The 24648-nt window shown below is 39.6% G+C and overlaps 1 protein-coding gene across 1 annotated transcript in view; it reads left to right on the top strand.

Annotated features, from left to right (window-relative positions):
• PRTG (protogenin) overlaps positions 1–24242 on the top strand; it is a 77558-nt gene extending 53316 nt beyond the window's left edge. Inside the window, 9 exon segments of the mRNA XM_068144369.1 lie at positions 10782–10877; positions 11402–11588; positions 13234–13361; positions 14478–14648; positions 18252–18434; positions 19507–19627; positions 20551–20716; positions 22067–22171; positions 23244–24242. Coding sequence (XP_068000470.1) covers positions 10782–10877; positions 11402–11588; positions 13234–13361; positions 14478–14648; positions 18252–18434; positions 19507–19627; positions 20551–20716; positions 22067–22171; positions 23244–23633 — 1547 coding nt within the window. The 3' untranslated portion in view covers positions 23634–24242.
• The last annotated feature ends 406 nt before the right edge of the window (positions 24243–24648 follow it).

The raw sequence follows: 24648 nt of genomic DNA, 5'->3' as shown, positions 1-24648 counted from the left end.
ATCTAAGTAGGGAGAAGTAACAGGAATGTTCACATAGGGAGAGAGATACTGCAATACATTTAATGGCTGAGGAAACAGAGACCTGTGTCTTCATGCCACCACACTTCAGGTGAAATCGCCTGATGAGCTAAGGCATTTGGGTTGAACTCTTCTGGCTGTCTTCCCTGCTTCTGGCTCATTAACCTGTATAATTGGAAAATGTTTAGCATTATATCTTGAGTTTTCAATGAGTACTTTGCATTGAAAGTAGTGTACAAAGGAAGCTTGGTGCCAGCCTTTTATTTTAAGCTTTTTTAATGCATCTGGATTTAATTCAGCAAATGAAGTATGAGAGTTGTCATATTAGAAGCAGGAAATGTGTATCAGGCTAACTGGCAGTCTGTGACAAATGTGTTGGTTTAGCAAATGCACTATAAAACTTGTCAGCCTTCTAAGTTTACTTGCCCCTCCACCCTGCAGTTGACAAATGAGTGCCAAATTTTGAACTTCCTTAAGCTGTTGCTTTATTTCCATCTGCAAAGTGACTATAATAATAGTTCAGTGTTCACACAACTGTGCATGCCAGCAAGCCAGCAGACACACAGTGCAAATTAGGTATCTGTCTGCCTGGTAGATGTACCACCACAACCTGGTGTCTGACAAAAAAAAGGGAGTGCTCTGTGAGCAGGAGCACACATGACCCTTGACACCTGCAATAACAGAATTCCCTCTGAAGTTTGGGCCCTAATTATAGATGCAGCTGGATATGGGCCACGCAGACAGTACTTGCCTTAAGAAAAATATAGTGGTGGTTTCTATTTATGTCTGTTTTGTTTTCTTGTCGTGACTGACTTGTTTTACATGTAGCCGTTTCAATGTGTTTTGAGTGTGCAATCCTTGTTTCCCTCAAGGAGAAGAGAAGATTGTTCATTGCTCTACCTGAAACTTTTGCATCTTGCAGTCGTGCTTGCAACAGCACAACTTCTAAAGCATGAGATCTGAGAAGAGTCAAGAGACCACAGATGTTTTTGCAATGAAATTGTGCACCTCCTAGAAAGTCACTGTAGTGCAAATAATGATAGATAGTGTTTTCATTTTGTTGCACAGAAGGGTCAAAATGGCAGTCCATGACAGACCAGCAGAAAATGTTGGTTCTGAAAGAAAATTTATTTTGTAGCTTCAGGGGAAAGTTTAGGTGCTACAAACAGATTGGTTTTGTCATTGTGGAAAAATGTGTTGTTTGTAAGGTGATGCAAGATGTCAGTGTGTGTGTATGGTAGAGCTTGGTACCTAAACAGATGTTAAACCAAACTTGGTAGACTGCTTTCTTCACTGTGTTTAGATGCCTTTTCTGGAAGCATTCATCTCAGCATGAAGATCAGCAAAAGTGTAATTTACTTCCTGTCTGCAATTCTGAAATGTTGATCTTCATTGGGGAGATAATATTTTCAGTTTCTCCCATCTTATGGAAGAGAATCTTTTATAGCACACTCCTGTTTTGAGGCATGCTTGGAGCAACGTTTGTGTGGGGGTTTGGTTTTTTTCTGGGGCATGTTGGGGTTTTGTTTGTTTCTTGTTTGTAGTTTTCTGTTTTCCTTTCTTTTTCCTGGCCCTCTGCTGTAATGTTTGAGTCACTAATTGTGGGGATTGGCCCTTAATATACCACAACTAATGGTTTTCTGTCACCCGTGCATGGGTCAGATGCTGTATGTAAAGAAACCTGTTGTATAGGGTGGTATGTCCTATTTGGACCACTGTATGAATTCTCAGTGGACATATCTCTGCTAGTAACTGAGGGTAATTAAGGCTCTGCTGGCTCCTTGGACAATCTTTCCCTCCCCCCTCGCCTTCCCTTTCTTCTTCCAGTGATGGCCTCTCTACATAATTCCATTAAAGTGATTGTGCTCTGAGGGGTGGACTGAGGGGCAGTGCTCTCATCTTTCAAAGCAGGACCAATGAGCTATGTGCTTTCCACTGGGCAGCAAGAAAAGAAAAGGTCTCTCAGAAGAAAAGACTAGTACAAAAGATCAAAATTAGGTGTTTGTCCGGGCCTCTGGTATTGCTTTCAAGTTAGTTTTTGAGGGCTCACTTTGCAAACGGTGAGCCAAGCTAGTTAACATAAGGGCGTCTGCTTTTCGCTTGTGCAATTTAACAGTTCTCTAAAGCGCAAGAGAAACACAGGGGCTGACTGAAAATGTTGCAGGCGTCCTGGTGATGTTCTACACACACCTGAAATTGAGCAAACTTAAAATCCTTGAGAAGTGCTTCACTTATTTCAAAAAGACGAGACATTTAGACAGGTTTCTTCTTTCTGTAGTCTCCTAAAGACCAAAACGCTGCGTTTTGAGAATTCCTCCTACCTCGCTGGCCCTCTCCCTCCCCCCACCCCTTTTTTTTTTGTATGAAGCTGCTATTACTGATGGTGGGCAGTAGGAAAGGTGATGTTTTTACTGCAAGGGGGTGTGAGATGTTGTTTGTCCTGGGGCCCTCTAAGGGGATAGCTCAAAGCTACAAAAGGGATACAGACCCATTTCAGGTTTAGACAAATAAGCGAGAGCCATCCAAAGCCGTGGAAAGCCAGACCGTTTAGCTGGATCAATTCACGTATGTCATATGTTATAGTTTCTACCAAAATAAACTTTTACAGTGTTGTACAAAGAACAAGTTGCTTAGTTTCTACTTCAGTTATTTGGTTTGCAAAGGAAAACACAAGTATCACAGGCAGTCTTTGTTCCATCTGTTTAAAGTTACCTTTAAATTGAAAAAGAAACCACGAGTTGTAAAATGCTGGGGAGCTGTAACCTCTCAGGCTATTTTAGTCTGATATTGAAAAGTTGTTTTTTAAAATGTGTGATCACTTGAAATTCCAACTCCTTGAAAAGCAGAAGTAATTAAATATTGTCTGAAGCTAGTACTAATGCTTAGTAATTACGTGCTCAGAGCCTCCACAAGATTAAAAACCATGTAATAGAACAGGAACACTAAGCTGCGTTTTGTTGCTTAATGTTATGTGCTTGAGCAAGGTAAAAGGGCAATTGTTAGAAAAGAGAAATAAAATCAGTACTGAAAATCTGGAAGGCAATACTTGCTTTTGAGGGGAACAGGCGTGAATCTGTATCACCCTTCTACTTCCTGGCTTTATGTTACTGTTTGGCTTGATGCACTTCTCTCTCTCCCTTTCCTCTAGTATATTTGAAATGTATTTGCTTATTTTCCTAATAAGTTTCTGCTGTATTTACATTACTTAGCTTCAAAAGTACATTTTTAAGGATAGTATTTCTCAGTGCTCTTCCTTTCCCACCCTTCCCCCTTAATAATTCCCCTGGACCTCTGTTGCTTGGAGCAGACTTTGGCTAGCCCCAGATTCGATGTCAAAGGCCGTGACCCGATGTCAGAGCAGCCCATGCTGCTGGCCTGCTCTTTGAATAATTATCTGGAGTTTATTGTGTTGAAGGGATGGGCTTGAGGGCAGTGCAGTCACCCTGGCAAACCACACCAATGAGCTATCCAGACAGGCCACTACCCAACAATGGACCTGTAGGTTACACAAAAAATCCAGCAGCACAAAAGATTAAAAATGGACACTTTGCCACAGAAGTTTTGTCCTTAAAGCAAGCATTTTTTCAGCTTTTTGAGTGTAGTGTGGTTTTGATAACTTCAAATTAAAAAAATAAATTATTATGTAAACAAGAATAGAACTGAACTATTTTTCTCATTGCCTTCCCCAGATGTTAAAATCTCTGTATTGGATGTAGCTTGAGAATTTGTTTCTAGCTGCTGAACTCCTCAGAACAACAAGCCACTGAACTTTTTCAGGGGTTTGTGTGTGTGGTTTGGTTTTGGTTTTGTGTTGTTTTTTTCCCCTCTAAAAACTCTGCACAATTCTGATTCTTTTAGAAAGGTGAACTGAGTCCCCAGTGCTTTTATTTCTATCAATTCCTTCCATGTAAAGTGCTAAGAATGGGGATGTTCAACACAGGTATAAAAATATGTTCAGTATCCAGACTTAATGAGTCAACAGCAAATGAGAATAAAATGTCCCATTTTCTTTGGACTTCCTTATCTTTTACTTTCCCCAAAGAAGACTTAGTCTGAAATCCAGACTGTCAAGTGTTGTCTCCTCTTATCAGGACTGAATGGAAGACTGCTGGAGGTGGACTTACTGTTCTGGAGGGGTGGGGGCAGGGGAAAGAAGTTCTTTCTTGATCTGACCTTGGATTCTTTCTTAATTTTATCTATCCCTGACATGTTGGCTCTGCTCTGCCTCCTTTCAAGCTGTTTGGAGCTTCACAAACATGCAGCAGCTGAAGGGAACAAGGACAGGGCTTTCAGGGGTTGCAATATTACACTCTCTTGTAACCTTGCCTAAGTAGCCTGTAAACAAATGCTTTCCTTAAAGCATTTGCCAGAAAGCCAGAATTTTGGTTATGTTGATATCAGCAAACATTGTTGTGTAACATTTGATTTAGGACTCCTCACTTCATATTCAATATAAGCTTCATCTAAATGAATAGTTATCCAGAGTGTCTCAGGTACAGTGTGGTCTTGGAACCTGCTCTCACAGGTTTTATACTTGAATTTAATGCTCTAAATTTACCTGGAGTAAAAAAAAAAATGTATGAAGACAAATCTGACTGGGATAAATGCAGTTTGGTCTTTTGCAGAAAACTGATTTGAAGATAAAATATAATCAGGGCATTTGCATTTTTGTGTGTTCTGTTGAGAAGGGAGGATGGAATTATATATGGATTAGGACTTTTGATTAGCTGTGTTGTTAGTGTCAGGCTGCTTTAAGCTTAGAGGGGTTTGATTATGAAATAGAAGTATTGAGAATAGCATTTTTGTTCCATTGTGAATATGGAAGTGGCTTTATTGTTCTTAGTAACTTTTCCTAAAACTTCAGTCTGTGCAATCCAAGAATGAGGTAGTTGCATTAAAAAGTACTTCACCAGCTGCAAAGTGATTAGAAGCACATTTTTGGTTTCAGTTGTTCAACTGCTAATACAGGCATTTTATCTTTGATGTCTCTAGTTTTTCCAGCTGTGCTCACTGGAAGTGCATGAGGACACCATCTGGCAGTAATGAGGTATAACTCTACCAGATGGACCAAACCTGCGTTGGTAGGAGAGGTGATCCTTCCTCTACCCATGTCACCTTTAGTGGAATATTTTCAAAACAGAGGAACACTTTTTCCTTCCCGTAGTGGTAGCTGCTGCAGCAGTCATCCCAGCAAAATCTGGGGTTTCAGTGGATACATTTCAAAGGCCAGTAAGGATCAACAGAAGCACCATTTATTCTGTTGCTGAATGATGCCAGAGTGTTTTATATGTTTTTGTGTATTTGTCTAAATGCCTCAGAAGAACTAAAGTGCTCAGTTTGAGATAGTAACTCAGCAGAATTCCATGGAAATACAGTAACATACATTAAAACTAATTCTGGCACAAGAAGATACCATCTCTGGAGTTGGTTTTGCCTTCCATGGTATGTGTATTTTCTAGACAATTTGATTTTGTGTCTTTGAAAGCTGGGCTCAGTATGTTGAATCCATGTTTAACAAATAAAAGTGTGCTATTTGAACATATTTAAATCTTAAGTTTTGGAAAAGAAAGTGGAAACATCTGAACATCAATATTTCTGACCGACAGCTGCTTTGTATTAGCAACTTCTCCCCTTTATTGCAAGAGAAGTGGAAAATTTATACAGAAGCAGGTCTGATGGCAGTAGTAAGGAATAATTAATATCTTTGAGCAGGTGTAGTGTCCATGTTCCAATGAAATGTGTAGCGACAGAACTGCTACAAAATCTCAAGTCTCAATTCTTCATTATGTTTTTGAAGTTTCACTCAGTTTCTTGTGTCCACACAAATAAACAGCTGTCATTTCCCCTCCATGCTGGGAAAATAAATGAGTTGTCACAAACCCAGGGTTGGAACATTTGAGAGTACTGTAGTATTTTTCTTGAACAATCTGGTTTTACATCAGTAACACCACTAACTGCTATGAACTGCCTATCTGCTTTCTGAGACGCTGAACATAATCTCTGAGACTATATCTCAGAGATATAATAAGACAGTAAATTACACAAATTATTGTCATACCGACTCTTACCAAGCTTCAGCTACTGTAATATTTATTTTGCAAGTAACAATCAAGTTACAATGTTTTAAATGATAGTGCATCTCAGTGTTTGTTTTCTCATGCTTGTAGTGTTTAGCCTTCTCATCTCTTTACAATAAAGTGTAGAATTTATTCATAGACTTGCAAATCAAAGGGAAGGCTCCCCTGTGTGCCTTGCTGCTGAAAGACCTAGCAGGGTTGACTGCAGGGGTGGCTGCAGTTGTTTATGGGAGAGTGAATGACAGGATATATGGGATTCCAGAGTGATATCATCAGGGACCAATGACCTACCTACACAAACTGAGGCTGATCCTACATAAATTGTAGACTAGTGATTTTTTTTTTGGGGACAGTATCTATTTTGACAATCTGAAATTAATCAATGTAAGGCATAGTTAGCTTTTTTCCTACTCTTATTTTATAGAAGTATTATTACCAGGGGCAAAATCTCTGCCTTGTGTTTTTAATGCTGACAGGGTTTGATTATATAAAAAGGGTGTGTAAAGCTGTGCCAGCCTGTCACATGCAGCCTGTAACATCTTTTAAGACAGTCTCTTTGTACTCCAGGGGCACTCTGGTAATAAAATCTATGAATTGTCATGTTTATATCAACACCAGTGCTGGCCTCTTGATTTCTACAAACTGTAGTTTGTGCATCCTTTCCACCAACTAATGTAAGTAATAGTAATAAAAAAGCCTATTAACAAGCTGTAGGTGCTGTGACACTTGATTTTGCAATGACCTAGTGTCAACAGCACTAAAAGAACCAAACCGAAACATAGCAGAAACAAATTAGCTTTAAGGAATTCAGTCAGCTGATAAATAGGCTACAACATTGTTCCTGTTCAAGTGAGATCTGGGAGGGAGACCTTAACCACTACACAAATGCTGGCAGTTGCGACAGAGTTAATGGTAGTGACTCCCTGTTACTTTCAGAGAACTTATTCAAATGCAGAGTTGTAATCATGATGTGATTTTTTTGTTTTTACTTAAACTGAATTTGTGTTGAAGGAGTTGAGCAAACTACTGCATCTAATTTGTTTTTGAATAGCAGTGATCTTTGGAAAGATGTGTTACTTCTGGGTCTGTTCTGAGGGCGACTTGTGGCCTCAGAACTCCCCTGTTTACTGGTTTACTGAGCCTCTCAAGCCTCCTGTTGCTGTGTAGGTACATGGATGGTCTACACTAAATGTAACACTGCCAGCACCCCAGGTGGCTATGCTGTCCCTAATCTCTTGTGAATGATTTATGTGTAAACTATAAAGGATACCTATGCTGGGAAGGATAAGAAAGCTCCTGAAGTTTGTTTTCTCTCTAAGGATATGTCTGGCTTTGAATGCTTAATCCAGTTGATGAACTGCTAGATGAAAGTGTTTATGCCAGATTTGTAGTGAGATTGCCACTGAGGAGAAAATCAGATCATAAGCCCTGTAAACAATACAAACAGTTCTTAAAAATATTCTAAACAGAGGCTGCTTCAGATTAAAAAAGAATTCTAGCACTTAATAAAACAAATAGTTTGCAAGTATCTGTTGGGACTGGAGGCAGGTCTTTGGCTATTGGTTATCTTGTTTTGTATCTGGTGAAGCTGTGGTCAGCATGGAAGAGCATCTCATCAGGTACTTTGAATTGGTCTTCACTAATGTTAGGCATGTCATCTGTGAAGCCAGTTTCACATCCACTTATTTTGCTGCTTAGTATGCTGTCTTTAAACAGGTTTTATATTTGCCCTTTTAGATTACTGTAAAGTTTTTCTAGGCTAGTACATAATGTAACCCTCCTCAGTTGCTGTTTCAGTAAAAGATACCAGCAGATGGGGTTTCAAGCATAGCAGCAGTAATGCACGACGGCTTCAAAATGTTGACATCATTTTCAGATTGAAATAGTTTTGTTACTAACTGAACTATGATGTCCTGAGCTGCTACTAAACTGGTACTAACTGGTACTTGGTTGTTTTTGAGATGAGAGGCTATTTTTAAATAGGTTCTTCTGTATAAAGAGAATTGTTTGCATTATACAAGAGTAAGATGGGTGTTATTCAACATTGTGCTTTTTCTAAATGCAGAGTGTTGAAGACACTTGTGATTTTAAAAACATTTGATTTTTGTGTGTGTGTGTGAGTTACACTTTTGCCTTTCTTCCACATCCCATTATTCTTTCTTTCCCCTGTAGTCAAGTGTTAATGAGGAATTTGGGTTTAAAAAAAATTAAACAGAAAAAGAGGAAAAGCAGTGGGGATAAACAGCCTTCACAGGCTCCTCATGCAGCTCAGCAGGGCACTAGACCTTAGCTATTCTTCATTTCACAGTGAAGGTTATCAGTTCTGGGTGACCACTTTCAAAGGGCACAGAGTTTTTGAAGGTGCTCGGCAGGATGATAAATTGTCATGTCTGTCATCCCATGTCCTGCGGAAATGCAGCAGGGGTCTCTTCTGCAGGAACTTGTAAAGAAAAAAATGGACTGTGACACTTGGAGGGCTGGATGCTGCTTGTTTGTGTGAAACCTGTTCAAGGGTCTGTTAAATAGTACCCAAACTCTTTTTTTTTTCCTTCCATAAGAATGGGTGAAAGAATCAATAGCAGCCTCCACAGCATAAACCTAATGACATCTTAAAGATGTCTTGATGGCCTTTTTTAAAAGTTTGGCTTTCTTTCTGAATATTTCAGTTTAGCATTAAGTAGATGTAAATTCCTGTGTATGTATAGATGTATTCCTATACCTGTATGCCTGTGAGGAAGCCTGGAAAGCTCTGTAGTTCTGCTTTGATGAGGCGTGTGCTGTGATTCACCTCAGTAAGTCACCATAACGTGATTTTGGTGTATTCTAATTGCTTGGTACTTTTGAAGTGCAGTTATGTTATTTGTTGAGCTCAGTGTTTTTTCACCTCACTTTTTTCATATGTCTTTTGTTTGTTACAAAGTCTAAAGAGATTTCAGTGCTTTACATATAATATCTTAGTACCTTTCTGAGTTTTCACCAAATTTTCCTTTATCACATGCTTAAGATCATTCTGCGTGTTTGTATCCACCTCTTCCTTTCCTGTGATTGCAATTTGTTGTCAAAGAAGAACTGATGTCACTTGTTAAAGTGATACTATAATGTGAGAAAAACCTTCAAAGCAAAGGAGAATTTAGTTTTAAAACCCCCAGTTTTTCATGTTTTGACATTTACATTGTCTACTTGTGATGTTAAAGTCTATTTGAAAAATGGGAATGGGGTTCTCTTTCCTATTCTACAATTAAGGTTAAACACATCAAAGAAATACTTTGATCCAAATTCAAGAGCCTCTTTTCTTTCACACCTATATTTAGGTTTTGGCAGAACAGTCTTTTAAAGATGAACGTACATAGAGGTGTAAACTTTACCTAGCAATGTCTCATTTAAAACGGAGGTTGGTAGCTACAGCACAAAATGATTCTCTGTTTCAAAATAAATATGAAAAGATTGTACCAAATACATTACTATGACGTTACTCTTGCCATTTTTATGGAAACATGAAATTGTTAAGATTGTTTTGCTGGTGAAGAGACTGCAGAGGGAGCTAACGATCTGATAGAAACTAAAGTCCTGTTTGTGGTGAGGAAATGTCAGGGATCTGTGTCCCTGTTTCTTTTATGAGAAAAGCCATGTCAAATCCCAGCTAAAATGAGTAAGAGGAGAGATTATGTTGAGAGGGATAATATGGTATTTTAGGGCAGGGAATAAAAGTAACAAATAAGACCAGCACAGTTATATAATATCTGAACTTCTGCAAACCTTAATAGAAAGAAATAGGTTCACAACAATAGGAGAATATCCTAATACCTACATCAGTAATGAGGTTAAGTTTAGCTGAACCCAGAAGAGCTTGTTTGTACCAGTAGCAAATGCTATCACCTTTCAAATAATTGTTTGAAAGGAATCTGTTGCAAATACCGTCACGAGGAAGTAGGCTGCAGGGAAGCAGTTCAGCCATCCTGGTAATTTGTACTCCTAGCCACCTGTGAGTGCCCCACACCATCTCCACTTACAGAAAGCCCCTTTCTAACTCAATTTTCTGTAGTAATTTTTCACTTGGAGCAAGGCCAGTGTATCATTAAGAGAACAAGAAGAACGGCAAACTGCAATATGGGTACCCAAAAACATGGCTAGAGAAAAGGGAATAGGGAGACCCTTCAAGCTAGAAACTGTGACCAGAAGGTCACATAGAGAAGAATGCCAGAAACAGCTTTCAAGAAATCCCATGAAAATGGAAGTTGTTAGCATTATTAACAATCACTGTTGTTTCACAGTGTATCTCCTCTGGGATTCTGGAACCAAAACATTTCCTACTTCTGTGCTGCCTCCTCTCTTCCTGCCTTTGCTTTGATTGCCCGGCTTCATTACAGCCTGCTTTATCCAGAAATAAATGTTGTTTTTGCTGGACCTCATGCTGTTTAACAAATTGTTAGCGCTTTCATTATGCTGAATCATACTATTAAAACTAGCTCTGTAGCTGTGAAGGTGTCATTTTGTTACAGAAATGTGATAATTATCCCACTCCCACTGATTTCTGTTTGAGGGCATCAGAAGCAAGATTGAGATACCAGTTTGCTGACTGTGGTGGACAGGTTTTGCAGGAGAATCAGTTATCTCACTCTGAAACAGAACTCTCTGAAAATTCTTATTTTTAAACTTGAGTCTAATAATTTCTTTTTCTTGGTGCAGATCCTAGAAGAAAGTATCATGTAAGGCTGCTGGCATATAACAGTATGGAAGAAGGTTATCAGGCTGACCAAACAGTCAGCACTCCAGGATGTGTCTGTAAGTGTTGTGGGTGCATGAAGAATTTATTAAGAGCTGAGCTGTTTCAAGATCCCAGTAGGTCTGTGTTTTTAACCTATAAATATTCTTTTTGGTGTAAACCAAAGAACCAGAAAGATCATATCAGTGATAAGTGCTGTCCTAGACATCTGCAATGAGGCAGTCTCCTCTGTTCATGACCTGCAGCTGAGGGAACAAGATAGCTGCCAAGCACATTTTCCTCCTGTAGTGGATTGTCTGCATCATCTATCTAGTGATGTACTATATATCTTAGGAGAGTTTTATCTCTCTTCCTCATCTCTGTTTATAGTTTTGACTTTGTTTTTGACAAGTGGGACTACAGAAGCAATACATGATGTGTATTGGATTAGGAGGGATATTTAACAGCTAGAAACAGATTCCTGGTAGTGCTGGGCAGGGGCAGGTTTGATTCTCAACCTGTGGGCTCAGACCTGTCTCTTAATCTTTGTAATATCTGTATAGAGTTCACTAAATAATTCACACCTCTTTGTTGTTTTGAACAGCTGTCCGTGATCGCATGGTGCCACCGCCACCACCTCCTCACCACCTCTATGCCAAAGCTAACACTTCATCTTCTATCTACCTTCACTGGGGAAAGCCTGCCTTCACATCTGCACAAGTCATTAACTACACAATCCGCTGCAACCCAGTGGGGCTGCAGAATGCTTCTCTGGTTCTCTACCTTCAAACGTAAGTGCAGAGCTACTAATGAGTCTTAGTTTCCTGTTCCCAGTTCTATTCCACTCAGTTTTTACTCTTCCTGCTGGCTCTTAATAGCCTTTTACTACAACTTCGGTCTCCCTTAGAGGATTGTGTGATTTTCCCAGTGGCTGCTTTGTTTGTTTCTTGGGTTACTGACAACGTGTTCCTAGAATGGCTTAATACTCTAGTAGAGATCCTTGTGATGGATCCCTGGATGAGCTCTTGCATTTTTAATGGCTTTTTAGCTGTCTAAGATTAATTTAATTTTAAGGTCGTCTTCAACAATGTACCTTTGTCTAGGCAAAGATGGGACTTAGTCCCATCCCAGGGTTTAAAACTGGAAACAGTTGTTTTGAGGGTTTTAGCGTGTTACCGTGGGAACGTCACATTCTTGAGTGTGTGGCACCCCTTTCAGAAGGAAGCCAACTATAAACTACAGCTTGCTTTTAGAGGAGAAATTCCTGAGCTGCAAAATGATAGAAAAGGGAACAAATTCTGCCTGGGCTTAGTGTTCTCTGCCCAGGTGATATGACTGCTCCATTGTGATTGCCTATGCTGCAGGCTAGGGTGCTGTTGAGGGAACCAATGTATGTGTAGCTCCCTCGATACTTGGATTTACTCAACCTTTCTAAATAAGAAATATGCTGTCTTAAAGGATAGATTCCATTCTAATATTGATGGTTTTCTCTTCAAAGAACACATCCCCTGCTGTATAACTTCTGACTTCATGATTAGACACAGTATAATCACCATATAAAGTTCTTAGCATGAAATGTGGAGCATGGCAGTGAATGCTGCTTCTTGTGATAGTATGAGACTGTTGCAAATATTGGTGCCTGACTTTGCAGTATGGATGATGAAAGTACTAAGGGAGATTTAATAAAGCAATCTCTGCAGAGAACACCATTTTAAATTGAGACTCAAACTTGACTTCAGTATTACCAGCCAAAATCAACCCAGGCGTATATGAAAGATTTTCCCTCACCCAAAGAGTCAAAATAAAGCAGAATGTCTACAACTGACTTTGTGATCAAATAGTCAACTGAAATGTTATAATTAGTATAATCGATTTTACAATTAATAAATGACAAAATACATCTACAAGGTGAGTATGGAATATTAATATTCAGCAGACATCCCCTAGAGGCCATAAGTAGAAGTTGCACACACAGCCTGTGTCTGTCCTGTGAACAGAAAGGCAGATGCAGGAATAGCTGGTGGAGCCAAAAGCAGGTGACTTCTCAGGTATGATGTTGGTTGTAGTTAGATTTTACTGCAGCTTGAAGCATAGTGTCCAGTGGAGAAAAGTAGAAAGAGCTGAGCTGGGGATACATACTGATGATCTAGGCAATAATATCCTTGGACATGCTTGTGCATTAGATGTACTAAGAACCTCTACAAAAAGTTGAGCTCAAGTCAACTGACAGCAGACATAATGTGCTCCAGAGAGATCCAGGGTTAGCACAACTACATTTTCAGGTATACAGCAGAGACAGACCACATGTCTGGACTTGAAATGGTTTGTCTTGAACAGAGAGAATCTACTTTCAGTGACTAAGAGATATCATTTGAGTTTGGGACTTTGCAAGGCAACTGCTGCTGTTAAATTTATTTTATTCCTTCATCTGTACAGGTCAGAGACTCACATGTTAGTTCAAGGTCTTGAGCCAAAAACCATGTATGAATTTGCAGTTCGGCTGCACGTAGACCATCTCTCTAGTCCCTGGAGTCCAGTAGTCTACCATACTACCCTTCCAGAAGGTAAGGCACTAGGAGAGGACCACACGGTCCTAGAAAGAAAGCTTTGTAAACCAAAAAGGCTGAAAAATCGGTTATTAATTTTAAGCTGTTTGTACAAGAGACAAATACTTTCCTCTGAGATACAGATACTGCTTTTCTCAGAGACAAACAGACAAATGCTGTCAGGGAAGTCCTTGTTTTGGTACTGTGAAATTATTTTTCAAAATCTACCAAGAATGAGCAACAATTTTTATGTAAAAGGTACTTAGGCAGTTAGCAACTACTGAATGAAAAAAACATGAATAAAAACTTAAAATATGTACTGAAGAAGCATGGCTGATTCACAGGCATTACAAAAACATATTTTAAACCCAATATGTTTTAGAAACTGAAAGAACATTGCACATCTACTGCCCTTGCTGCTGGTTTGCTTTTCTGCCATCTTGGCCAATGAAAATCAAAAATCAGTTTTGTTTTATCAACACTGCAATGTCTGGGATGTACCTGTTCACAGGGCAATGATGTGGGGGGTTGTCAGTACTGGACCCAGTACTGATCCCTGAGGAACACCACTGGTCACAGGCCTCCAGGTTAACTCTCTCCCCCTGATGACAACCCTCTGAACTCTGTTGTTGAGCCAGTTTTCAATCCACTTCACAGCCCAGCCATCTGTGCCGCATTTCCTGATCTTTTCTACGAGGATATTATGGGAGACAGTATCAAAAGCCTTTCTGAAGTCAAAGTATATGACATCCACTGCTCTTCCCTCATCTAGCCATTTGGTCATGGTTTGATAGAAGGCTATCAGATTAGTTGGGCAGGATCTTCCGTTGGTAAATCCACGTTGGCTGCCCCTGATAACCTTGTCTTCCATGGGGTTAGAGGTGACCTCCAGGATGAGTTGCTCCATCATCTTTCCAGGGATGGAGGTGAGGTCTATAGTTGCCTGGGTCCTCCTTCTTGCCTTTTTTGAATACTGGAGTGACATTTGCTTTCTTCCAGTCGTCAGGCACCTCTCCTGTTCTCCATGACTTTTCAAAGATGTAGTAGTAGCCCTTAGGTCTGCACAAATTTCTGATCAACTTAATTGTCTGTAAATTAGGTTAGACTAATAGCATTGTGTTACCATTCTTGCAGCACCATCTGGTCCTCCAGTAGGAGTGAAGGTGACTTTGATAGAGGATGATACTGCTTTGGTTTCCTGGAAGCCACCCGATGGTCCTGAAACAGTCGTTACACGATATACTATCCTGTATGCATCCAGAAAGTCTTGGATTGCTGGGGAATGGCAAGTGCTGCACAGAGAAGGTAAACTGAAAACATAAACCTATGAACTGGACAATGATGCTACTTATAAGATGCTTTGTTACTTTCCGCTCTCTTGGACTAGAGTAAGCAAAATTCATATAAAGATTCATGTAAAAGTTATAATTAGTTTAGAATTATTCCTGTGGTTGTGATGATAATGTGTTAATACCCAACTAATACTCAGATGGAAGGGGAGAGGGGCTGCCTTTGTGGTTTTGCAGCTCGGTGTGTGCTTGTGAAGTGAAATGTCTCATAAATCCAATTACATCCATCTTAGTTCTGTTGTAACCATGATTGTGATGGTTTCATTCTGTAAATGCATTCTCTCAAATATGAAGTCTCTGAGATGCGTTGCTCTCCAGAAATAAATTTATCAGTGTGGTTGTTCGGGTTTATATGTTTCTCTTGATCATTGCCAATCCTGTTAGCTCGGTTTGCTTGATGAACTTTACCCTACTCCAAATAAATTGCACTGCAAACTCAATTTAACTCTCTAGATCTATTCTGCTGCTGAGCCCCAGCTAGCTAATCTAACAGGAGCTCAGGTATGGTGATACGATTTTCAGTCACATCTGTGATTAGATTTGATATGGTCTCGGTTTTTATAGGCACTTTACAGAATGATCCTACAATTTGAAGAGCTGCAGCAAGAACCGATTTCTACTGTAGCCAGAAAAAAGGAAAAGGCATTTACTGTGCAGTCAATGTCCTAAACAGACAGAGGCAGTTCAGAATAGATAATGTTCTAATAACTATTAAACCAAAGAGGGAAGCTCAGTGTTACAGAGTGAAGTCATATGCTTGCGTAGCTTATTTGAGAGGATTGCATAGGAAGAGTTACTATCTTGTTATTCTGTGTTGTTTCCTGGCTGAAAGCTTAGTTGGCAGCAGAGTGAGGCTTCCAATTTTCTGTGGAGAATGAATGAGGATGCACTCAGAGGTGACAATTTGTTTTGCCATCAGTGAGAGTGAACTGTTCTAGTTCAAAGATTGTGGCTGACCTTTGTGCTGATTTTGAAGACAGGACAAAGGACTGGTAGCCCTTTGGAAAGGTGGTAGTGCTGCTTTGGCCTTGCTGGAGCAGAATGGCATTTGTTGGGCTGGCCTTAAATAGAATGGTCAGTTGTGAAGAGTAACACCAAAATTACTATGAGTCTTAAGCAAAATTTGTGAAAAATAACTACTCTCTGAAATATCAGTGAGCTCTAACTATCAGGGGAAGATTGAACCTGTGATTTGTCACTATTAAAATTGTTCAAAGAAACAGTGATATAAAATCATCCCATTAAATTGTTGAAAGAAACAGATGTAAAGTTGCCATATTAAAGGATCAATTTCATACTAATCTTTACTCAGTAAAGAAACCAGCAGATCTAAATTTACAGAGACCTGATATCTGAAGAATAAATCCTGTCATTCGGGTGATGATTATGCTGTATTTGTTCTATGCAGCAAAGTGGCTGAATTGCTTTCAGGGATGTACTTCAGCACAGCCAGGCTGTGAAACTGAAAAGCATTTCGAAAAGTATTTTACTAGATACTTCAGATGAGAGGATGGCAATAGCAGTAAACAGAATCACAGAATACATCCAGTCGGAAGAGACCGCAAAGATCATCCAGTCCAACCGTCGACCCAGCACTGAAGGATCAATACTAAACTGTGTTTCCATACTGAAAGTGCTGGAGGGAAATGAGGAAATGGAGAGCTATAAATCTCAGTGTGTTATTTTATCAATCAGTGTTGGAATCACCGATTCTGTATTTTGACAGATACGTTAGAATTTGAGCTGTGGTATGGAATTTAGGCAACCTGACATACTAGGGCCAACCTGCAATGCAGAAGTCCATGTAAGAAAATTAGTATGTAGAAGTAAAACTGGGCAAATGCTGCCATAGTCCCATGACAGTCCTTCCACAGGTAATTTGAGGTAGAAGCAGAACTTGGTTTTCTTAATGTGTTCATTCTGGTCAGCTAGCCCCATACAATAAATAGCATTGTTTTGTCTTGACACTAAACTTGTTCTGCAGAAAATGTGTGAAATCTTAATCCCATTCTTTTTCCATACCTCCAAAGACAATCTCCCAAACAGAAAAATTAGAAATCCTACCAAACCAAATCAAAAACTGCAAACAAGCCCTACCACCTGTAAAAGTCCTAGCATGGGCTGTAGTTTATGTATCAATATTTTCATCAGCTTAATCCATTAGTTTAAAACCCTCTGACTGGACTGAGCTTGTAAGGCATGGCAGACTTAGAAACTGTAACTGCAGTTTGCAGCTGATTTGTGATGCAAGGTGTCTTCCAGCTGCCTCCCCGCTTTTCCCTAGTTCTCTTCAAACGGATCAGAAGTTGCAGCCTTTACACACTTGGAGTGCAGTAAATCAGGACAAAGTCCTTGCTTGCTTTAGCAGTGCAGCAGATTTGAAAGGAGCTGGTGGGAAAGAGCCTGTAATATTGAAATGTGACCTTTCGCCCTTGATGGTGCTAAATATTACAGCTCCTTTGGTTACAGATACCTCACATTTTACTTCAAATGCTTTCAGCTAATGAGTGCTTTTTATGGAAGAGCTGAAATAAGCTTTTGAAGTAGCTTCCCTTTTGCCAAATGTATAATCTTCTCTGTCAACAAAACAACCTTATATGCTCTTGTGATACTATAAAGTCTGGCTTCTGAAATAGGTTTGAAAGGTTGAAATTCAGAGTTAAGTTAGAGAAAGTGAAAGAGAACAAGGGATAGATTTGGTCTTGAAACTGCTACTATTTAGGGAAAGAAAATAATATATTTCTATGGGAGGAAGAAACATAGGCATTTTAGAAAGGAATTGCAATTTTAAGAAGCAGTCTGCAGTCCCTGGACAGGCAAAGCTCTCACTGTCTTTGATAGGAGTTTTGCCTGTCTAAGGACAATGCAAGTGAGTCCTGTTTATGTTCGTAGTCTGGTGTTCCTGCCTTCAGGGACTTTAGGAAATGAATCCTTAATATGTGTGAAAGACATTTTCTGTAATATTTTAGTAGCACAGCTTAGATGCACAGTAATCAAGGAAGCCTACACAGATCTGAACAGGGTTTAATTTTATTTTGAAAGTGTGGTAGAATGTACTCTTCCAAATCTGTCCTGTTCATTTTACCAAGTACAACTGAAATTTGGTAAACTCAACCTGAATTATTTTGTTATGGCAATTTTCATTCACATTCATGGTACAGTGGATCTAGGAGAGGCCCATAGACATGAGAGAGGTCTAACATCCTGCTTTCTCTGCCTGAAAGTCTGTTTAATGCTTGGAGCTTCTCCTCACAGATATGATCACAACATAAATGCTATCACACTGAAATGCAGCTAGCACTAGGTTTAGGATTAGTATGCTGTGTATCATAGCCAGTGCTTTATTCTTGGTTTTGAAGTGTATTGACTCTTCACAGTGTGCTGTGTTCAAGCAGTGTGAGAAAGGACAGAAGGGACGAGCAGGTAACCACAGTGTTCATTCTGTAACCTGTATGAAATGTACAAAAGTGATCAGTGATGTTGGAAAGAAAGTGCAGGTCGCAGTATCTGTTCCCACAGATTTTGTCTAACTGAAACTGTTTATCAAATCTTTTCCTAGGAGCAATGACCATGGCTTTACTGGAAAACCTTGTAGCGGGCAATGTCTACTTGATCAAAATAGCAGCCTCCAATGAAGTGGGAGAGGGACCTTTTTCAAATGCAGTAGAACTTACTGTCTTGCCAAAGGAGACATCAGAGTCTAATCAGAGACCTAAACGCTTGGATTCAGGAGATTCCACAAGTCAGTAGCAATGTTTAGATTACTGCTGTCACAAGTTCTCTGTTTGTTTTAGCTTGTAACTGAGTAGACCATTCTGTTATGTGAGGCAGTCCCAACAGCACAGGCTTTTCTTATGTATGAAACCATTTTGGAATTTTTCTCTCAGTTCAACTCAAGCAGTTTAATTCTTTTGCTCAGAAGTTGGAATGCCTTTCAAATGAGAATGCATAACTGGTTTGAATTTTCGTCAATGTCAACTTCACAGCCACCCTTCTAAGGCTTTTTTTCAGCTTGAAATGCCAGTAGCACTGGGTCAGTTAGAACCAAACAGCCCAGCAGAGATGGGACAGCATCTCAAATCTGTTTTCATATCTGCTGATACTTGGTATTCCTGACATCCAAATCAACCTGTCAGTCAGTGATATACCAGCATACATTTTCATCAAAGAATGCCCACCTACAGCAATTTGGGGAAACTATGTGTTACCTTGTGGAAATTAAGGTAACATCAGTACTTTCTCCACATAAGAATTAAAGAACACATCATCTTTAATGACTTGTTACAGATTTTAAAGCTATTTGGAGAGACAAGAGCCAGTAATTATTCAGGTACATGAACCTTGTAACCTTTCCTTGTTGCTACACATTGAATTGAGATTAAAACACAGGGATTTTTCTTGCTCATGGAATGCAGTTATATTTTAGGCCTGAATAAGCACATCAAGTCATAGCCTCACAATTAGGTTAATAGACATACTGACGTCAAAGCATAAACCTAACTGTCTTATGTGACAGTGGCTCACTCAAGCCTTTTCCCTTTTTTGTCTAGCAGTACTCTGTAAGGAAGGGATTGGAGAAAGCTCTGGTGTGGGGCAGTCCTTTCTTCCCCTCCCACTCAGGGCTGCATGCACTCCTTTGTTTGGTCTTCCAGTATTTGCAAAAGTGCCAAAATGTATGACAGAGTTCTAGAAATCTCATTAAAAGAAAGCATTTGTCTCTGTGGTTGTGACTCTAACCCTGTTACTTTCCTGACAGGGATCAGAGGGTATGTACTCTTATTTACCAAGCCTTTCTATGTTCTTCTTTGCTGTAGCTTATGCTGACTATTACCATCTGGACCAGAAATCAATGACTGGCATTGTTGTTGGGGTTTGCATAGCCTTGACTTGCATCCTTATCTGTGTCCTGATCTTAATTTATCGCAGTAAAGCCAGGTATGTTTTTGTTGTCAAAGACTGAGCTTTCTCTGTATGCCCTGATTCTTGGGACATGCTGCCTTCTCCAAGAGTGCTAAGTTCTCTGAAGTACTCTATCTCTTCACCTATTCCTACCAGCAGTGGAAAAAAAGCACTTTGTTGTCTCTCCCTACTCTACCTGAGCCCCTTCTCCAATGAAAAGAAGGAAGAAGCCAGAGAGTGAGTCAGTGGTGCTTTGACAACCAAGTATGAGGCATGTTTCCAAATAAAAACCCCCTTTGAGTCAGATAAGCATGCTGCTTTACATCATTTGTTTCTCCTGCTTAACCCTCCAGCCTGCACAGACCTGGTTTGCAAGGCTTTAACTCTCAGCAAATTGAGAGTTACAAGAGTGACTCTGACATAAAGCAGTTCCACGAGGCAGTTTCTTTGCAAGTGGTGCAAGACTCCATCTGTCTTGTTATTATCTGCTATGGGGCATAAACTGGCCCGGTGACTCTGCCCATAACTTTTGGATCAGAACAAATATAAGTTATTTAAAATAATAAATTCAAAACCTATCTGGAAGTATATTTTAGTAACAAGGGTTTTTTCAGCATACATGAAGGAAAAAATATGGATTGGGAAACAGTCTCTTTGTAGCATGGTATAAAGGTCTTAATATCATTAGTGGTTGCTTCCTCCAAGTAATATTACTAATCATGACAATTCCTGTCTTCACATAAGCTTGTAGCATACTGCATATGATTAACTGGAAGCAGCTGTGATTTTTGTCACAAGCAATAACATTTCAATTCTATGAGAGTTGAGTATCACGTAACAAAATGTAAATGCCGAGAATATGTCAATACTCCTTGTTTAATAATAGCTTTGAAGTTTATTCTTCATTTTTTGTATTTTCTTCTTGTGGGTCAATTTTCTTCCTGCTTAACACTGTGTAGGAAAGCATCTGCTCCTAAACGTGTTCAGCAAAGCACTGACCAGCCGTCACCGAACAGCCTCTCATTAACCAGTGCTAATGAGGTGGAGAAGAGTATTGAAGGAATTGCAGAGAATGAAGAATCCTTATTGCCAATGATAGTGGGAAACAGCTTCATCGATGCTAAGGTACTGTGAGGTTTAGTCACTTGCAAAACAGAAATCTTTTTTTAGAATTCATTGCTGTATCATCAGAGTCCCTATCAACAGTCACATAAGCACATTATGAATTCACAGGAGGTTTTTTTAATGAGTCAAGCACAAGTTTGGCAATCCAGGGTCAAATTTTCAAGACTTATCTTAAAGTTCAGCTAAAGATCTGATTCAGTGCACTTGTCTTACACTGTGCTCTGCAGATTGCAGAGTCTGGCTCTGGCACAGCATCAAATGATAAAGGTTCCATAGACTTAGGGCTGCTAAGTGGCCTCTGCTAGTCCCAAGGAGATAGGTGTGAGTCCTTGTCAGCACTTGGTTCTGTAAGTGCCTGTGCATGATCTAGTCAAGCATGACACTAAGCAGGTATTAAAGAAAATAGTATTTTTCCGTCTCTAGTAGTGGCCAACATTAGAGGTTTCAGAGATTGGCAGGTGTCAGATTATCTCCCCCACAACAGTATGTTCTCCTAGCAACCAACTTTCATTCTAATCCTGAAACGCAGAGATAAAGTGTGAAGTGTAAGATTTTCTGTTAATATTAAGTCCTCAGTTTTGAGTTATATTTTATATCTATATCAAACTGGCTCTTTAATCCCACATTGCTTCTGAACTCTGAGTCTCAACAGTATCCTGTGATGAAGAGAGCTAACCCTGCAAAACAGGGGTGGGGGGGAAAGAAAGTTTATTTTTTGTGCTGAATTTGCCATTCTTAGGGGCCTTCAAGTGGTTCCCTGGTCTTGTGTCTTTATCAGGCCCTTTCAGACTGTAATTTCCCCTTCTCAAACTTGTATTTGGTCAAATTATACATGAATCCAGGTGGCAGGCTATGTCAGTGAATGTGTAGAATCTTACAGTCCAGAAGTCTAGTGTGACAGAACCACCCTGGCCTTACTTTCACATGCAGACATACTGATTTAAGGCTTGTTCTGTACACACTGCAAGCATGAATGGAGCTACTCCCTGAGGATGTACAGCAAGAGCTGGGGGATGGAAACAGGTCCCAGTACAGGCACCAGCACGATGTCTATGAATGGTCACATTGAAAGTAGTAAAGCAAGTGCAGTGGCTGGAATGTGTTGCTATGTGTTTGCAGTATTATAGCTGTTGATTCTCACCTGTGGGCTTGCCAGATTCAGTGGATCTGGTCTTGACTTGTATTGAGCAGTAGATGAATACCAGACCACAAAAATGTGACTGAGCACTAAGACTTCATTTGTCGTTCTTTTCAGTATGGAGCCAATCGGTAGGAGTAGAAAAATATTTTCAAATATCTTAGTGATGTAATTTGTTAAAATAAATGTCTGTATTTCTCCCTCCATTGTAGGGAGGATCTGATCTGATTATTAACAGCTATGGGCCTGTCACAAAAGCTAACTGCAAGAAAAGGTGGCTATTCTTCCAGGATACTAAGAAGTTGAAGACTGAGGAGGTAATTGGCGTAATGGGCAGAGATGTGCAATCTTCACTGTGATATGCAGTTTTCTATTTATGGAAAAGCATAATTAGTGGTCTGAGTTTTAAGTGGATAGTTTCACTTGTGTTAAGGTTGATGGTGTTCTGCCTTGTACTAAAGTTTCATTTCCTGTCCCAGGTTGTCAGATACTGCAATTCATTACAGTTAACTGATGGCTTTCTTGCTTGGGCCCTTTTATTTGTAAGCAGGATTTCCATCTACTGGGCCTATGCAATACCATCTGTAGTGCTATATCTGCAGAGACTTTGTATAACTATAAATAAAAATTAAATATTTGTTTATAAATAAAAATAATTTAAAAAATATAGAGAATCCCCTGCTAGTCTGCCAGCTAAAAGTTTGTTTACTAAAGAGAAACCCAAAAAAGGAAATTAATTTACCCACAGTACCGAAGAAACTGAGAATCTGAGTAGAATTGTCTGGCTTCTGAAATTGTTGCACTGCAGACATTTGCTATTTGGGTGAGAAAAATAACAGTTTAAAACTGAAGTTTTAAACCAAATCTTGGACATTATCATATATATATGCACACTAATGGGGCACCCCACTGATGTTTATTGGACTGTAACTTGTATTGTGCTCTTGTATGTTTGAGGAATAGGAAGTCTTGATATCCATGTTGTAAATTCATATTCCAAAATATTTCCAGAAGCAGCTGCATATTTTTGATGCCTCTAAAAAAAATATTTGCTGCCATCCAAGGAGAAATGCTTTAAAGAATATGCATGAAGGGATGGGATAGAGCTCTACTGAGTATGTTTTTAAAATGCTATTCAGGTCTCTCCAGTGAAATCATTCTTGATTAGCCATGCTTAGCTAGAAGGGATTATTTCATCTATTGTGGAAAAGTATGAGCAAGACTTGAGATTGATTCTTTTTAACCTCCTGTAGGAAAGCTCAGATTGTTCCAAGCCAATGCTGTTAGAGTCACTCTGGCAGAATAGGAGATAGCAATGCAGTAAAAATTCAAATTATGGCTCAGCTTGTCTGAGGCTGAACAACCTTTTTCTCTTTGCTTTTTCTGTAGCCTCAGAGAAGATTTGTCCAGGCAGTGTGTCTGTATCAGCCAAGCACTACTGTACTGATGAGTGAGGATGACTCCCCCAACTCTCCTGGCCAGCAGTCTAATTTCCAGGTGCCATTCGGTATTGTTGCTGATACAGAGCATTCAGCCAACAGTGAAGGAAGCCATGAGACTGGGGACTCTGGAAGATTTTCTCACGAGTCTAATGATGAGATACACCTTTCCTCTGTGACAAGTGCCACCCCTCCTACTACCAGTCCTTTTGTAAGCAGTGACTTGGGTATGAACATGATGAGCCCTGCCATAAAGAACAGCACAGAGTCTCCTCTGCCATTTGCTACTGACCAGACTCCTACCTCACCTCTTCAGATACACTCAGTAGTGCAAAACTGACGTCCCTAGGGCCACGCCTGATGTTCTTGCAGTGTATGTCTGTTCGAAGGACAATGAACAGGGAGCCAAAGTTTTATTGTGGAAAACCTGACTAACCTGGCAGGTGATCCCATATTTCTGTTGAATGTTTGGGGTTTTTTGTTTGTTTGTTTGTTTGTTTTTAAAAACTCACTCATTTTGAATGTTCAGTGGTCAACAAATGTGAAAGGACGGTAAGAATTTCTGACTAAAGAAAAGTTCAAAATATGTCACTGGAGCAAAGGGAAGGCTGTTGGCCCTTTTGCTGACTATCTACCTCAGTTTGCCGAGAGGCGAACTCTGAATGATGACTGCTTTACCTCATTTGTGTTCTAGTTAGTCTCAGCTGTGGAACTGAAACTTCCTAGTAGTTTGGGGCTTTTTTTTTTTTCCTTTTCCAGTTATGTTTAGATTGTGTGTATGTGTGTGAGCTCATTGATCAGGGAGTTGTATAGGTAGGCAAACAAGATTGTTTGACTGAAGCTCTGTCTTTAAAAAGAAGGAAACCTCAGAGTATAAAATGCAATGATTTAATGTGGTTCACATGCAGGATGCTAAAATCTGGGAATACTGGAGTTGATGCTTCCATGTATACAGCCACGTGAAATCTTTTTTACCTCTTGATTTTCATAATCCCAGTAAGCCTAAGACAGTGCCTTTTCCCTGGAAAACTGCTGACAGGATGTCTATAGCTATCCTTAGGGCTATGGGACACATTGGATTCTTCACAGTGACAAATGTTGCCTCCTTATTGACAGTCAGTGCTAAAAAGCATGGCAAAAGGAAAAAGCATTCAACTCTTCCAGTCTGGCTCTGCCTGAGTGTCACGGAATAGGTAATAATGCTGAGCATTCCAGTATCACAGTACTTCTTAGCAATGGTGCCTTGCATTATATATTATGAAATTACAGGTTTGCCTTATGCCTTTTTGGTATTCATAAATTGCTTTGGAGTACAAAAAGATGCCTTAAATGTCTCTTAGATATTTTAAGTAAAC

This window comes from Melanerpes formicivorus, unplaced genomic scaffold, assembly GCF_026170545.1.
Source record: "Melanerpes formicivorus ecotype bairdi unplaced genomic scaffold, bMelFor1.0.p_v2 SCAF_10, whole genome shotgun sequence".
Lineage (NCBI taxonomy): Eukaryota > Metazoa > Chordata > Aves > Piciformes > Picidae > Melanerpes > Melanerpes formicivorus.
The sequence above is the reverse complement of the archived record's forward strand: the minus strand, read 5'-3'. Positions and strand labels throughout refer to the sequence as shown.